This window comes from Ambystoma mexicanum, chromosome 5p, assembly GCF_040938575.1.
Source record: "Ambystoma mexicanum isolate Mex_15411 chromosome 5p, UKY_AmexF1_1, whole genome shotgun sequence".
NCBI lineage: Eukaryota > Metazoa > Chordata > Amphibia > Caudata > Ambystomatidae > Ambystoma > Ambystoma mexicanum.
Genome location: NC_090930.1, coordinates 531,649,217 through 531,664,607, shown reverse-complemented (window position 1 = coordinate 531,664,607; position 15,391 = coordinate 531,649,217). Strand labels below are relative to the sequence as shown.

Genomic DNA, 15,391 nt, shown 5'->3' with positions numbered 1-15,391 from the left:
AAAGAGTGTACTCCAACACAAGCTAAGTGGCTATGCTCTTTCACAAAGGACGATCCAGGTTCTTATTAACGATATAACGTTCCTTGCTTGCACACCTGCACTTTCAGTGAAAACATACAACACACGGTTACAAATCCTGCCATCCTGTGCCAGATTCATCCTGTTTGCAGATGTTTGCGAGGCCCATGCTGAGGTACCTTGAATTCCGGACAAAACCGCTTTTACACTAAAGATGCCAGTCTTATATTGCTGAAGGTAATATGCAGGACAATTCTTACAATTTCCTGAGTTATGGAAACACCTTCAAAAAGTGACCTCCGATAAGACCTTTAGCTCCACAATGGAAATAACATTTTCCTAAATGTTATGGTACTGATAGCAGCTGTATATGCTTTCAGTCTGTCTAAACAGATTAGCAGGGGAATTTGATGGAAATGGTCATGTTGAACACCTCCCCTTGGTTTTGTATTTGGGAGTAGGGCAGTGCAGTGTCACCTTCACTGTCCGTTATAAAAATGCCCATGGAAATCACAGTTTTATGGCCTGTTTTCCAAATATTCAAGTAAACTCTGAGGCGTTTGCCCTGCCATGAAATAGAAGTGTCACTTGTGCTTCCTTTCCCTTTCACTCTCGGGTGTGTTGCCCAAGCTCAACAATTTCCAAGCTAGTTAACGCCTATGGTCCCTTCTTGGGCCTAGCAGCACTGGTTTGCATATTGTGGTAGGCCAAACGAGGGAGGCAGATAGAGGGGACATTTTTAACCAGCTCTTTATTAAATTTATAGAAAAAAGGCTGATCTGTCCCTATAAGCAGGGGATGCCCTCCTGCCTAACAGAAATCTGAGAATGTTTGTTGTCAGTGATGTTGTCCAAATCAAATTAGTCCGTCCTCCGTCCAAAAAACAAACCTACGCAGACTGTACCACTAAAGAAAACAGGTTCAGCAAATAAAATGAGTTCCAGGAGAATGACTCCCTTCTCCTGGACAGGCTTACTCAGCCGTAGTAACTTATCTTCATATAGTTCCTTGTAATTTTCCTAATCCACCCTTGTAGTTCCTTTAAGAGGCTCTTCCAGTCTCTTACGTTTCCAATGATTCTTTTGTCTCAATGTTCTGTGTTTCACTATGTCCGAATGTTGCTCTTTTCCCCACTGGGCTTCTGTTAGTGTCTCTTTCCTGTTGCTGAGACGAACACCACAAGTCCTGTAGACCTCTTGATTGACTTTAGTTACTTCATTGGAGATGTCTCCTGTAGTAGTCTTGATTTCCTTTACTGGTGTTCCAGCTACTGAGATGAGGGAGATGACTCCCGAAGTCTTCTTGTATTGCTTTAATGTTTTCACAATTACTGAGAATACTCACAAAGTTTTCTTTACTTTAGCTATTGCCTTCTCTATGCGCCTGTCCCCTACCTGGTCTTCCGCCATTCCAGTTACCTTTGTTGTGACTGGCTGGCGTCACTGGTTCTTCCTGGGGTTGCTGGTTTCATCTGTGCTGGTTAACTCTTCCAGTGTTTCTATCTCTGGCTTTTAGTGCTTCTTGATGGGTCCACGGACCCCTCCGCTCAGCGGTCTTGGTGTCGTTTGCAGACCGGTCCACCTCCCCGAGGTCACGCCACCACTTGGATCTTCCAGTCCTTCATGTGAGTCGGCTCGCTGCCAGCTCCTGGACTGCTTTTGCTTCACCACGTCCTGTGAGGACCAGCCTGCTTTCATGGGTTTCTCCCTCCTGTGTTTGAACTTCCCGGGCTACACCTGCTCTGTGTTGGTTTCCCTCTTCTGCAAGTCCTTCTACAATTGTTATAATATCTGGCTGGGTCCTCCCCAGCGGAGGATCATTGTCCTTCCTCAGTCTCAATTGAGTGTTCTTCATGACACGATTGTTCCAACTCTTCCCAGTGATGTATGTTTCCAATGGAGGAGTGATCGTTATTATTACACCTTCACTCTTCTTTTTCCTGGTATTAGTGCATTCCAACCTGTTGACACTCTTCATGTTTACTTCACTCTTGCTCTTCTCAGTGGTTGTGGCTTTTAATGGGGTAAAGGAAGAGGTGTTCCAATAAAGTGTTTTTTTTTGGGTTGGAGTTCTTGAGGTAGTGATGACATAAGGATCTCAGAGGGTTAGGGAGTTCCTTCACGGAACGGGAACGGGAGTCAGTATCCCCAAGAAGGGGGACTCTCCATGTGAGGCCCCGCTTTCCGCCACCGATAGAGGAAATTGTGTGTAGCAGGCTCACCTCCGTAGCCTCACAGGGAAGGGCTCCCCTCTAGGGAGAAGTGACAAGATTCTGTGAATTGTCACAATATCACATGTAGTAACCCAGTCCTCACTTCTTCTTTTTACCTGTATCACAGTCCTCTATACAGAGAAAGTGAAACATCTGGTATAAGGGTGCATCCCCTACTAAGCCTGAGCACATTGCTACTATGTTTTTGAGGAATTCTGGCTGTTGGACGTGCCCTGGAGGAGAGCTACATCTTTTATAATATGCAAGAGTCTTTTTTTCTGGTTTATCCAGCAAGATATCAATCCCTATGTCTTCACCACGCAATATTGCCACTCTGTTATGCATAACGAAGGCAGTCTGACACACGCCATCTAACAAGATCTCTATCTCTTTAGTCACCCATCCCCATATATATTGCTTTCTCTTTCTGCATAGTCAAGGCAGTTTAACACACTACCACGGGGCTCTATTTGCAGCCGTTTCAACCTAAGCTACATGTGTAAAGCCGCAATCTCGTTACTTGAAAAGCAAAATTAAGAGATTGATAAAGTACTTTCTGATAATACCCTCCACTTTTTACTCCTGCTGACGCAATAGGCTGGTCTCTTTTTGAGCTAACGTGCCACCCATTCAAGCATATGCACACTTTCGATCTTGCTTCTTAGGAATCTTCTTTCATGTAGCTATCGTTACTACACGGAAAATTGTGGCAACAAATGCTTTTACAATCAATAGGCCTTTCAGCAGATTTCATAAGAACACAGTGCGGCTACGTAGCAACCCGTATGTTTTGGTGTTCGTCTTACAGCTGGCTGGGTGTCATGCCAACTTTACCCGACAGGTCTACCTCCTCAGCCAGGCGTTTGTTACAGTCCCTACAACAATACAAGGGATCTAAAGCTTTGCTGATCGGACCGAAGAAAGACTGTCTTCTTTGATCTTCTTCCCCTTAGTGGCATTGGCGAGCGACTCTTCGAAGGCTGGCATAGCCAGTTGGATTTCAGAATGCATTGAGATGCTCTACAAAGGGCTGCAAGAACTCCTCCCAGAAGAGTCCAGGTTTATTTTGCCAGGGCAATGGTAGCACAACAGCGTTTCTTGCATTGTGTCCTAGAAGATATTTGTAGAGAGATGCACTGGAAGGTACAGCTTTAGCTAACAAAGTGCCACATTACGGGCAAACAGGCTGTGGGGCACCCCTGTGCTAAAGTCTACTGGCTTTGGCACAGGGGTGCCCTGGAGCCTGTTTAGTTTAACAGAGCCTCATGTGTCTCCTCCTCACCTGCAAGGTACTTCCTTGATATGTAATCTATTAGACGCATGTAAATCTATGAAGGATCCAATGTGGGAGAAGGAAAAAATGGAATATGTATAACTACTGTACTCCAGCATTGGTAAATTTCCTACATTCACATGCGGCCCTCCTGCCAACCTACCATGAGCTCCTTATTGGACAATGTCCTTGCATTACATGAATCTGAAGATGGCCTCCAAACTGGAAGTAGTCCTCTGTTCGTGCAGGACAACCCAAGCGCCACATACAAACACTGAAACTGACCAAATGAGTATCTATGGCTCATGACTTGCAAACGTTTTCTGTTATGGTGAGTGTTGTAGTACATTAAATCAGCACCAAGTCAAGTCTGCATTATGCACTTGGAAGGTTTGCATGCTTCGATCACTTTGACTCACTTTTTTGTCAAATATAAGAAATGTGCTCATTTTTGTGTTCCCAGAATGCTCTTTGATTTTATGCAAAGGTGAATTTATGCAAAGGAGAGAGGAGCTCACATTGGTGGTTGGTCACCCTCCTCTTTCTCAAAAGAGATGCATTTACAAAATGAGGGTTATTTAATCATTGATTGTTTCTGTACTGAATGAGCGATTTATTTACAGGCAGCGATTTTTTGCAATCTATGCCAGAGAGATTTATTTACAAGATGCAGACCGGATGCAAACAAGAATGCTTGCAACCATACTGAGTTACCAAAATGCATGCTTGCAGCTTGTCGTGGTGTACTGTTTGGGGTAGGCGGTCCATGCCTAACCACCCTGGGCCCCTTTAGGTCACGCCCAGCACTCTTGATGCTATGCACATGATAGGGTGACACACCTTTGTTGCAGCCCTGCCCTTTGTTTTCTCATTCCACTTAAAGCATTGCGTACAGCAATGTGTACCCAATGTGAAAAGGCTGTTTTTGATATACAAGATTAAATGCACTTGTACCATTGCCCTGTTCTATTAATTTAGTTGCAAACTGTAGTCAATGCATTATATTCTTGTTAATACATAACACTATTGCCTCTCCTCACTCAGTCAGAGCACAGATGATCATGTGGAAGAAGCAGATGCTTTGCAGAAGTGCCCCAGCTTGTCTGCCTCATGTTCCAATGAGGATGTTCAAAATGAAGTCCAGAAAAGCCAGAATGACGATTCCAATCAACCGGACACACCTGGGCAGAATGACAAAAGTGGTGATCCAGAAATTAAACAAGATAATGACATTTCCTCACCCGAAAGCCAGTCACTGTTGGACTCTGAAAACATGGCAAATGCAGGCGAGAACTTAGAACCTACAACCGACACCCTTTGTCCAGAGTCACCAAGAAAGATTACTTACGCTGATATCGTCAGAGAAGGCCGAAGATTTAATATTGATCTAGTGTCAACGGTAAGAGTTTCCATAACTACTCTTTACTCATTGCGCTTCCAGGGAATTCACTGTTTCATAGAATAATGTGCATATGCCATCATTGTTGGTTCCTCCAATAACTAGACATCATATTATTTTCTTTGGTGGAATACAAAAGTTTAAGAGGAAGTATGCTTCATGGATAAAACATTGCATGATCTATTTGTTTCCAATTATACAACAAAAAGCTGTTTCCTGAGGCTTTAGATAGTGAGCTGAATAGTATCTAATGGATATCAAAGAATTGAAGCATTACGAGTGATGAACTGACACATGTTGCACGTTAAATCATTCATGTTGAACAGTGTTAGTCTGTTTGGTAGTATCTCTGAAATGATCTATTTATGTCTTTTGTTTCCTGAAACGTTCACTACATCAGGGTTTGAAATTGAGGGGAGCTATTTAGCTCCTTCTTGTAGCCTAGAAGAGCCTGGTTAGATTGACACCAACAGCTACCAGGAGCTACCTTTTGGCACCCCAGGCCAACTGATGCTGAACAAACACAATTATGTGGATTTAACTCTTGTGAGTTTGGGACATCGATATATAAACATTAAGACACATCTATATGGCATTCAAAGCTGAAGGGGTTATAAATAAGGAACACAATGATATGTTTGCATCAGATACCAGCTCGTTGTTAGCCTGTGGTAGCTCTTGGTCACTGGTTAATGCTGGATACACACGAGCTGCTTTTAGCTACTGCTTATCCAATCTTAATTTTGATCTCTGCTACTTATGTTTTCGTACCCATTAGACAGTGCTTGTTGAATTTGCCACGAGGTAGTAGCACGGGCTAAATTAAGTTGTAATCATGTCTTAATTATTTGTTAGAAAAACCTATTTTGCAAGTCATTCCATATTAATTAGTTGGTACATTGTTACACTACAATAGATAATGCTGTGAACCTTATGGCGTAATTTAGAGATTTTACTATGAAACCCTCATCCTCCTGTGCTCACTATACACTGCACTAAGATTTCAGTAGAGACAGAAAAATCACTGTCTTGGTCAAAATCTCTCCAAATCTGCTTCTATTTTTGAGATTTTTGGCACGTGCCATGCTGAAGGTGTGTATGCAACATACATTTTGAAGTTTATTCAGCTAAGCTCTATATATTCACTGTTTCATGCCAATAAGTATTATAAAAGTAACAATGTGGGACAGCCAGTGAATGGCGGAGAGTGACTTGGGAGCAGAGCTTCAGAGTCACTCACTCTGGGGGACTAAGTAGGGCCAGTAACAGTGCTCCAGCGGAGAGCTTTTCAATGCCTGGCAAGCCTGTTAGATGTGCATTTCCTGGTGGTGAGGCTACTGGTCATCTTGGGCTGTGATGAGGGACCTGCATCCATGTGGGGGCGGAGCCTGCAGTGCTCGTCCTGATGCGGGAGACTGTACTTGGCGGCACCGTTCCTGGGTGGAGCGGACACCTGTGAGAAGAGTCTTCGAGCATCCGAAGTGGAGGGGATCTAGTCCTCCATGCCTAGTAAGTAATGGAGGAGCTTTGTGTATGCAAGTGGTGGAGCAGAATCTGGGGTTCCATGCATCGGGGAGAATGAAGTAAGGGCTGTATCTGTGTGCTCGTGCTGCTCTCTCTCCTGGTTAGAATTATCGACGCCAGCAGGGAGCAGTTCCATTATCCATGTCAATGGGGAAGGCCAGAAAGGGAGGAGCTCGGGGCATCTAAAATCTTTGGGACAAGAAAGACAATCTGCACACAAAAAAGGGGGGCAAGAAGTGGGGTGAGCGCAAGTCGACATGGCAGACTCACTTAAGAGGCAAGTTTTTGAATCTTCTCTCAATACACTGAACGAAGACCTGAGTACCACTATGTGGACCGAAATACACCTCCTAAAGGTGGACCACTCGGCAGCTAAAGCAGAGAACCAGACAGAAATTAAAAATCTGGAGATCTGTAAACCACAATGAGAGCAATTTACCTGTGATCCAGGAGGCATCCACGTCAATATCTGCTTCCATGAACGATATTAATGCTTTGGTCAGAGACCTCCAAGACCGATGCAAAGACTTTGAAAATCACTTATACCGGTACATCAGCAGAACCGTCCCTGAAAGAGGGCTCCGAATTAAAAGATTCAATGAAATATGTGCAAAACCCGATTGTCAGTTTTGCCAGCACCAGACCCTAGTATCAAGAGCAGCATTGATTGGGTGTAGAAAGTGGGCCACTTTCACACGGAGACACACGCGGTACCTAGAGACATGCTCGTCAAACTCCATGACAACAAGAGCAAGAAGCAGATAATGCTAGCAGTTTCCAAGAAGTTTGTTTTTGGACAATGAGATTCTGTTGTGCAAGTATATTGCTCCGTCTACCTTAATGCAATGTCGCCAGATGAAGTAGCTGACTGACAAGCTAATCCAAAGGGGAACAAGATACAAATGGCTCTTCCCATTTGGTTTGGAATGTACTCTAAATAATAGTGAGTTGACAACACGCATGCCTGAAGAGGTGTTGAGCATGCAGAGGCGGCAGGAAGGAACTTTTTGCAGCCAAAGGTCATAAAATGTCATTAGAGGCAGTGACTACTCTGAGGACATGGATAGGGGGTTCCGGGTTAAAAGAGAATTGGAGGAGTGGGTTTGTGATCAGACGATGTGAGGTTTGAGATGTTTAAAGGAAGGCAGCGCCTTATTTCCTAAGTTAATGACTGGCAGAAGGAGCTTTCCACACAGTTGGGAAGCCTCTCAGGGTGCCTGCGAATACAGATCTGAGAACACATGTAGACCTGCTCTTTAAACTCCCTCAAGTATACTGGAAGAGTTTGATTAGCCATCCTGGTAGTCTGGTGCATGCTGGTGGAGATTTCCACAGCTTTAGATGAGGTCATGGACTAAGGGGAGCTTGGGCTAAAGGTGAGCTACAGGTACAGAGAGAGTTTTACTAGGTCTATGATCCCAGGTAATAGAAGATACCATACTAGGCCTGATAGGGTGAAGAATTAAAATATATAAAGGTGTAATCTGTTTGTTCTGTCTCAAAAATATTGGAATGCCGATGGTTAGAGTTGGAAATTGCAATTAGAATGATTTCATTTGCATACTGTTCTAGGGCTATCAGCCATTGAGGACCTCCAGTTAGATGTGAGTTTTGAGTAGGGTGGCGGAGGGGGAGGCAGCGGGTGGTTGTGTGGGGGATACAGGATCTTTTTCCACCCATAGAGGGTGCTCATCAGCAGGGATCCCACATTGTTGTATATAGCACATATAACTGTAAGGACAAGGAAGGGGTTGGAGGAGGGTATGAAACCTATTGCTCAATAATGGAGAGATGGGAGCACACTTATAGTGCAGGTCTCGCCATCAGACAAGATCCTCTTGGTTAAAATATCGTCTTTAAAGAGGATCTTTGCTGTAGGCGCTTTTTGGGCGACTTCCTGGCAACGAGAACTCGCTACATGGCCCAGTGGGAGGCCGATTTGGGACACCCAATAGAGGACCAGACCTGGGTGGACATCTGGACCCGAGCACACTCCTCATCCACCTGCGTTACCAACAGGGAATGTGCATATAAAATCATGCTGCGGTGGTACTACCCGCCCCTTAGTCTTCATCACATGAACCCCCAGGTGCACTACTCTTGGTGGAGAGGATGCGGCCATCCAGGCTCCTTCTTCCACATGTTGTAGGCATGTCCGAAGATCCAGCAATTCTGGAAATTATGTTTGGGAACCATTGCACAAATCACCGGGACACCGATTCCGCTGGAACCGGAGCCCGTCCTGTTGGGAGTCCCGGTCCCTGCGGTCTACCCACGCTCCGGGAACAGAGCGAAACTACTGACCCAATGTCTGCTAGCTGGGAAAACGGTGCTGGCCCACTGTTGGAAATCCCAGGACGGCCCCCTCATGGCCCAGTGGTGGACAAAACTATGGGACATACTGATCGCGGAGAAGATGACAGCGGCAAAAGCTGGAGTCCTCCACCGATTCCAGAACATTTGGGCCCGGTACTGGAATATGATCAGCGATTTCCCACCCTGACCTACAAACCCATCAAGGCCCAGTGGACCCTGAGGGACCAGGAAGACCCCAGAGGGGACACATAGTCAATGGGGCCGCAAAGCGGTCGGTCCAGGGGGTGGTAGTCCCGGCTCGGGAATGGGGGGAGGAGGGGACGAGACTTGAAGGGAATGTTTGGGGATCAAGGTGCCTCTGTTATCGTTCATGTTATATGTAATTGTCAACCTGCCTTGATTTAAAATAAACACATTTTTTAAAAAAGAGGCTCTTTGCTAAAATTCATTTAGAAACCCCAGATGTGATGTGGCTGCTGAAAACACAGTTGCCACTGGCCGACCAAGTCAGATTGGGACAGAGATTTTCCAACATATTTCCACACAGTTATTGCTTGCCAAAAATGTGGGCGTGGCAATTCTGGTTCACCGTTTCTCTTTTCGCTAGAACAAACAGTTATAGATGGTGAAGGGAGATATTGTTGTGCACTAACAAGGTCTGAGTCCTAGCACAGACAATAGCATCGGCATAAGCCCCCAACCAGGGACAGGAACCATTTTATATTAGGTTTTTTAAAATATTGGATGAAAGGGCTAGAGGGGAGATTATCTGTGCAGGTGGTTACAATTTCGTTATTGATCTCATGAGGGATAGATTCAGTAGGCACACATAGGGGCAGAAGAAAAGTGTAAAAAAAAAAGACTAATTTAAAAAAAGGCTAATGTGCTTGGCTGATGCCTAGACCCCACAAGGCCTGCAGAGTAGGAGATATACATTTGAATTATATGTACAACCCTCCTACTTACAGATCGATCCCAGGTGGCCCTTTCCCCTGCATTCAGCGGTAAAAGAAATTCTATAAAAAAATGTACTAGGTAAAATTTGATTCAAACAAATACGTCCAAAATATATGATCATAAAGCAGATTACGATGGTTTAACTTGGGTGATAAAGTATTGGTTCTCCTTCCCACCTCAGAGTACAAGTTGTTAGATCATTAACAAAGCCTCTACTCGATCAGAGGTGATGGCCGATCTGAATTATCAAGGTATGTTAACTTATGCTATGTTGACTTATACTGCACACTGCTACCACCCAGGAGCAGTATCCGGGCGCTGTACAACAGTTTGACTGCCGAATCCTGACAATTATACCATGCCAATTTGCTAAAAGCGTTGAAGGAAAGCAAGTAGCCCACTGTGGTATAACAGCTAGAATGTCCCAAGATCTGCGATGACTCGTGAGTCTTGTATTTTAATTGTGACTTGTTTCAGTTGTAGGCCTGTTCAAGCGCATGTGTTCCACTTACGAGCCAGCTGATTGAGTAACAGAGTGGGCTGTGTATGTTAGACAGTCTGTCAAAGAAACCAAAAAACAGTGTTTTAATGTTCAGTTTCTGACTGCTGTATGTACAAATGGTGTGTATATGTATAAGTGTTTGGCTGTTGTCGCAGATAACCTAAGTGTTTTGTGGATCCAATGGCTCATTGGGCATCACTATGGGCTGTCCTTTTCAATGGGCTATTTTCAACCTCACATTAGTATGAATATTGTTTTTTTGCATGGCTATATAAATAGTGTGTTTGGGGAGTTGGGTTTACTCTGAAGGCTGGATGACCGATTGGCCATCATGTTTTCCATTATAAAGTTGTACATTTTCAAATTATTATATTTTTGATTTAAAATACAACACATGAACTTTATATTTAGTTTGACAAAGAGAGTAAGTTGAATAGATGCTGATTTCGTCCTGCAGATATTACTGGCAGTGCATTACACATGAAATTTCTTTCATGAAATTAATTCAGTTTCAGACTAGTTTTTTAGCCTATTTAGCAGCCCCATGACTTCAGTCAATTTATATTTTTAAGAGGGGCCTGAAATTGTTGGATGTGACAGCTGTAATTTATACATTAGCTATCATCTGGCAATGTTTATGGGGCAATACTAGTTTGAACACAATGAATCAGATTATTCTTTCTATGGCCTCTCTCTATCTTGTGACAGACATTTCAAATGGATTGTGTCCTCCCACGTATTCCTCATCTTTGACATACGCATCGCGCCCAGCTCTGCTGTTTCTGAAAAAAATTTCTCGCCAGAGGGCGCTGTGCACAATGTTGTGGGGTCGATGTCCCTCGAGGGCCGCTGTGGCGTGTTGTCGACGTCACCCGTAGTATAAGTAGCTTGTGCCGCACCCGTTGGCTTTAGTTCCATTTTTCCGATAGCTTTGCTTTGAGTAATAACTGCGCGTGTCATTTTTCTACTGAAAAATGTCTTTTTCTCCAAACCCCTCTACCCCTTAGTCAGGTTTTAAAACATGTTACGACTGCGGGGCAAAGATGTCGATAACAGATCCTCACTGTGTCTGCATTTGGTGTTTGGGTTCCGGCCACCGGACCAACTACTGCGGATCCTATCAGTCTGACTGAAAAAGCTCTCCGGGAACGCAAAGGTAAACAGGTGGTGGGAAGGGAAGCTTCGAAGGCTGCTTTGAAGGAGGACAAAAAGTCTGGGGGATCTAAGGACTCCCCTAGGCGTGAACATTCAAAGAGGTCCCGGTCGAGGAGTTGGTCGAAACAATCTTTGTCTTCTTCGAAGGAGGTGAAGAGATGCGATGGGTCTCCCTCTTTGTCATCAGATACCTCTGCAGAGGTAATCAGATGCCCGACTAGGTACGATTCCCCTAGTAAATGGAATGCCTTTAGGGTAGAGATGATGCAGATCTTTGAGAATGAGGCCTCGAACCCCTCAAAAGAGTCACGCAAGAGCCAAGCCCCTGTCACTGCTTTGGATGACTCGGGGACTTTAAAGACTACTTTGGCAAAAACAAGTAGTGAAGCAGAGACTCTAGATACTCGACCCACAAAAAAAGGTGTCGAAGGTATCGACTTGTGAGTCGAGTCCATCTCTGAGGCTGTCAAAGAAGCTAAAAACGTCAAAGTCTTTGACGAGTCTGTAGACGCAATCGGCACGATTGCTTCGACGGCAAAATAGAGGCCGATTTCTGATAAATCGGCCCCTTTCTCGAGCCCATCTTCAACACTGTTGACTGAGTCTTTGATTCCATCAAAGCACATTCCGGTTCAGGAGAAAACATTCAGACCTGAACCAAAAAAAGACTTTAAGTCAATGTCCTCCATTTATGAAGAGGAAACTGCTTTGGATGATGACATATCTCCATTGGGAGTGCGTTTTGGCACTGGAGAGGTACCTGAAGAATTAATTGATCCAGAATCAAAGACCTCTGTGATTCCCTCCAATCTGCTAGTGGTCTCGATACTTCACCAGAGTTGAAGTTTGGAAAACCTGACCCATCGGACCATGCTGATTCAGGTTATAGAAATCGTATGAACAGAGTCACGGAGTCCATGGGTTGTACATGACAGACATCCGGGACCAGGGTTCCCAGAAGGACCCAGTTTTGCCCTTTCATAAGGCCCTTCAGAAGAAGATATCATCAAATTGGGAGGCTCCAGAGTCTGGACCTGCTGTGAATAGGAACTTCTCTAGGAAGTATAGACCCTCTAGCAGTGATCCTGACTATCTCAGTTTGGTAGTCCAAGCTGCTACTTCGACAAAACAGTCTGCTTATCCCTCTATTCCCCCGGTTAGAGATGATAAAAAAAGTTGATGCATGGGCTTGCAAGATCTTTACCTCAGGCAGCATGGCCCTGAAGTCCACTAATGTTACCTGTACTTTGGCTCGATTCACTTACAGCCTGTGGGACTGTTAGCATGGTGGCTGAACACATCCCAGAAGGCAAGGAAAGGGATGGCTTTCTGAGCTTGGTTAAGGATGGCAAGGAGGCGATGATACAATCAGGACTGGATACTGCTGTCAGCATCAGCAGATCCATGGCTGCAAGCACTGTACTGCGCAGATGTGCGTGGTTGAGAACGTTGGGGTTTGCACTGGACATGCAGGCCAGACTGCACAACATGCCCTTCAACGGCTCAAGATTGTTCGGCAGCAAGGCAGATGAGAGTCTGGAGAAGCTGCAGACCTCTAAGTCGGAGGATAAGTCCCTTAGCGCCTCCATTTGACAACCTCAACAACCTTATTCAGGATCATCTTCCTGGAGAGGTCGTTCTTTTCGCTTCTTTTCTTCAATTGATAGAGGAAGAGGACAGGCTGGACAAAGGGGGCAAAGAAGATTCCCTCGTGGTGGACGAGGAGGGGGTGCAAAATCAGCCCCAGCAGCTGCATCTTTACCCTCAGCCGCTGCTGCAGCCGTCTCTAAACCACTCTGAGGCCTTGACCCACAAGACCCCGGTGGGAGGCAGAATCTCTCAGCATTTGAACAAATGGCGGGGCATTACTTCAGAGGCTTGGGCACTGGAAACAGTAGCTCAAGGTTACTGCCTCCTTTTCTAAGAAGGTCTCAAGATCATCCACCGGGAACTAACTGTGAACATTCCAGATCCGCTCCTTGTGCAGGAGATTTTATCCCTGCTAGAGAAAGGTGCAATAGAACATGTACCTGTAGCACAGAGATGAACAAGTGTTGATACTCCCCATACTTTCTTATCCCTAAGAAGGACAGAGGATTGAGTCCCATCTTGGACCTAAGAAATTTGAACAAATTCCTCAGGAAGAACAAGTTCAAGATGGTAATCCTTTCTCAGATCCTTCAGGCTTTCCAACTCCAAGACTGGTTGGTATCATTGGACCTTCAGGATGCTTACTTTCATCTGCCAATCCATCTCAAGCACATAAAGTACCTGAGGTTCATGATTGGCGGTTCTCACTGTCAGTTTCGAGTGTTTTGACCAAGCTGATGAGGGTAGTGACAGCAAGTCTCAGGAGAGGCGGGATTCACATCTACCTCTACCTGGACGACTGGTTAATCAGGGCCTGTTCTGCCCGAGCAAGTCCAGGAACATCTCAGTATCACCTGCCACTCCCTACACAGACTGGGCTTCTCCCTCAGTTACAAGAAGTCTCATATGATAGCATTCCAAAGACTCCAGTTTATCAGAGCGGTCTTGGATACTTCCTCGGGGAAAGCCTCGCCTCCCGAGCTGAGAGCTCAACACATTCAGCAGATGGTAGCAAAATTCCAGAATGCCCAACATCTTCCGGCCTTCGATTTTTTTGAGGTTGCCCGGTCTCATGGCGTCCTGCATTTTCCTGGTGCCAGAAGCCCGATTGAGAATGATATCCCTTCAATCGGCTCTCGGAACTCAGTGGTCCCAGTTTTCGGGGAATATGTCGGATCAACTGCAAGTTCGGAGCAGAATTGCTCAAGACCTGATTTGGTGGGCTTGCGAAGACAACAGTCTCAAGGGACAGCCTTTTTGGCAACCATGGCCGGAGATAACAGTAGTGACGGATGCCTCACTCACTGGGTGGGGAGCCCACACCAACAAACTGACAATCAGTGATCATTGGTCTCCATCGGAGTCCAAACTACACATCAACCTTTTGGAGCTGAAGGCAATCAGACTAGCGCTGAAGGCCTTCCTGCCCTCTGTACGGGGAAAGACTATCCTGATAATGACGAACAACACGGTGGCCATGTACTACCTCAACAAGAGAGGATGTGTAGGGTCACTACCACTGTGCAGAGAGACAGTGCAGCTCTGGTTCTGGGAATTACAAGAAGGAACCTCTCTGTCAGCAGTTCACCTAGCCGGAGAGCGGAACATGGCGGCGGATGCTCTGAGCAGGCAGAGCACAGTCCTCACGATTGGGAATTAGCTCAGGAAGTCCTTCAAGAGATCTTCACCCTTTGGGGAACCCCTCAAGTGGATCTGTTTGCGACTGGTATCAACCGGAAGTGCAACCAGTATTGCTCAAGCGCATTTCCTACAAGAGGAGCTCTAGGGGACGCGTTCGTAGTGGACTGGGAATTTCCACTCCTGTACGCGTTTCCTCCAGTCCCCGTAATTCCTCATGTAATCAGGAGGTTAAAGTTCAGGAAAACCATGATTCTAATTGCTCCGGATTGGGCCAGGAGGGCGTGGTACCCGGACCTTCTGGACATGTCCATCTGCCCTCCAATACGTCTTCCACAAAGAGAGGATCTTCTCCCGCAAGAGCAAGGTTAGGTTCTCCATCCAGAGGTCAGAACACTCAACCTTCACGCATGGTTTCTGAGAGGTTGAGATGTAAGGATTGGGACCTACCGGTTGACATAATGGAGATTTCGCTTTCGGCCAGAAGGCCAGCAATCAAATCCTTGTACTGTTGTCATTGGAATAAATTCAGTAACTGGTGCAGGGATAAGAATGTGGACCCTTTTCAATGTGGCACTCCCATGGTGCTTTCTTTTCTGTTACATCTGGCTAATCTGGGGCTCCAGATTGGGACAATAAAAGGATATCTGGCGGCGCTTTCCATTTTTAAGCGCTCCTCTGAAGAGGTCTCCTATTTCCAAATACCATTGATTGTTCAATTTCTGAAGGGACTCACTAACGTGTACCCTCTAGTCCCATTTCATGTCCCTGCTTGGGATTTAAATTTTGTGTTAAAGTTTCTAACTT

At 45.4% G+C, this 15,391-nt stretch overlaps 1 protein-coding gene across 2 annotated transcripts in view; it reads left to right on the top strand.

Moving 5' to 3' along the window:
- CHM (CHM Rab escort protein) overlaps positions 1 to 15,391 on the top strand; it is a 1,673,681-nt gene that overhangs the window by 479,114 nt on the left and 1,179,176 nt on the right. For both annotated transcript variants that reach the window (XM_069612935.1, XM_069612936.1), the window contains exon 5: positions 4,548 to 4,902. In XM_069612935.1, coding sequence (XP_069469036.1) covers positions 4,548 to 4,902 — 355 coding nt within the window. The remainder of the gene's footprint in view (positions 1 to 4,547; positions 4,903 to 15,391) is intronic.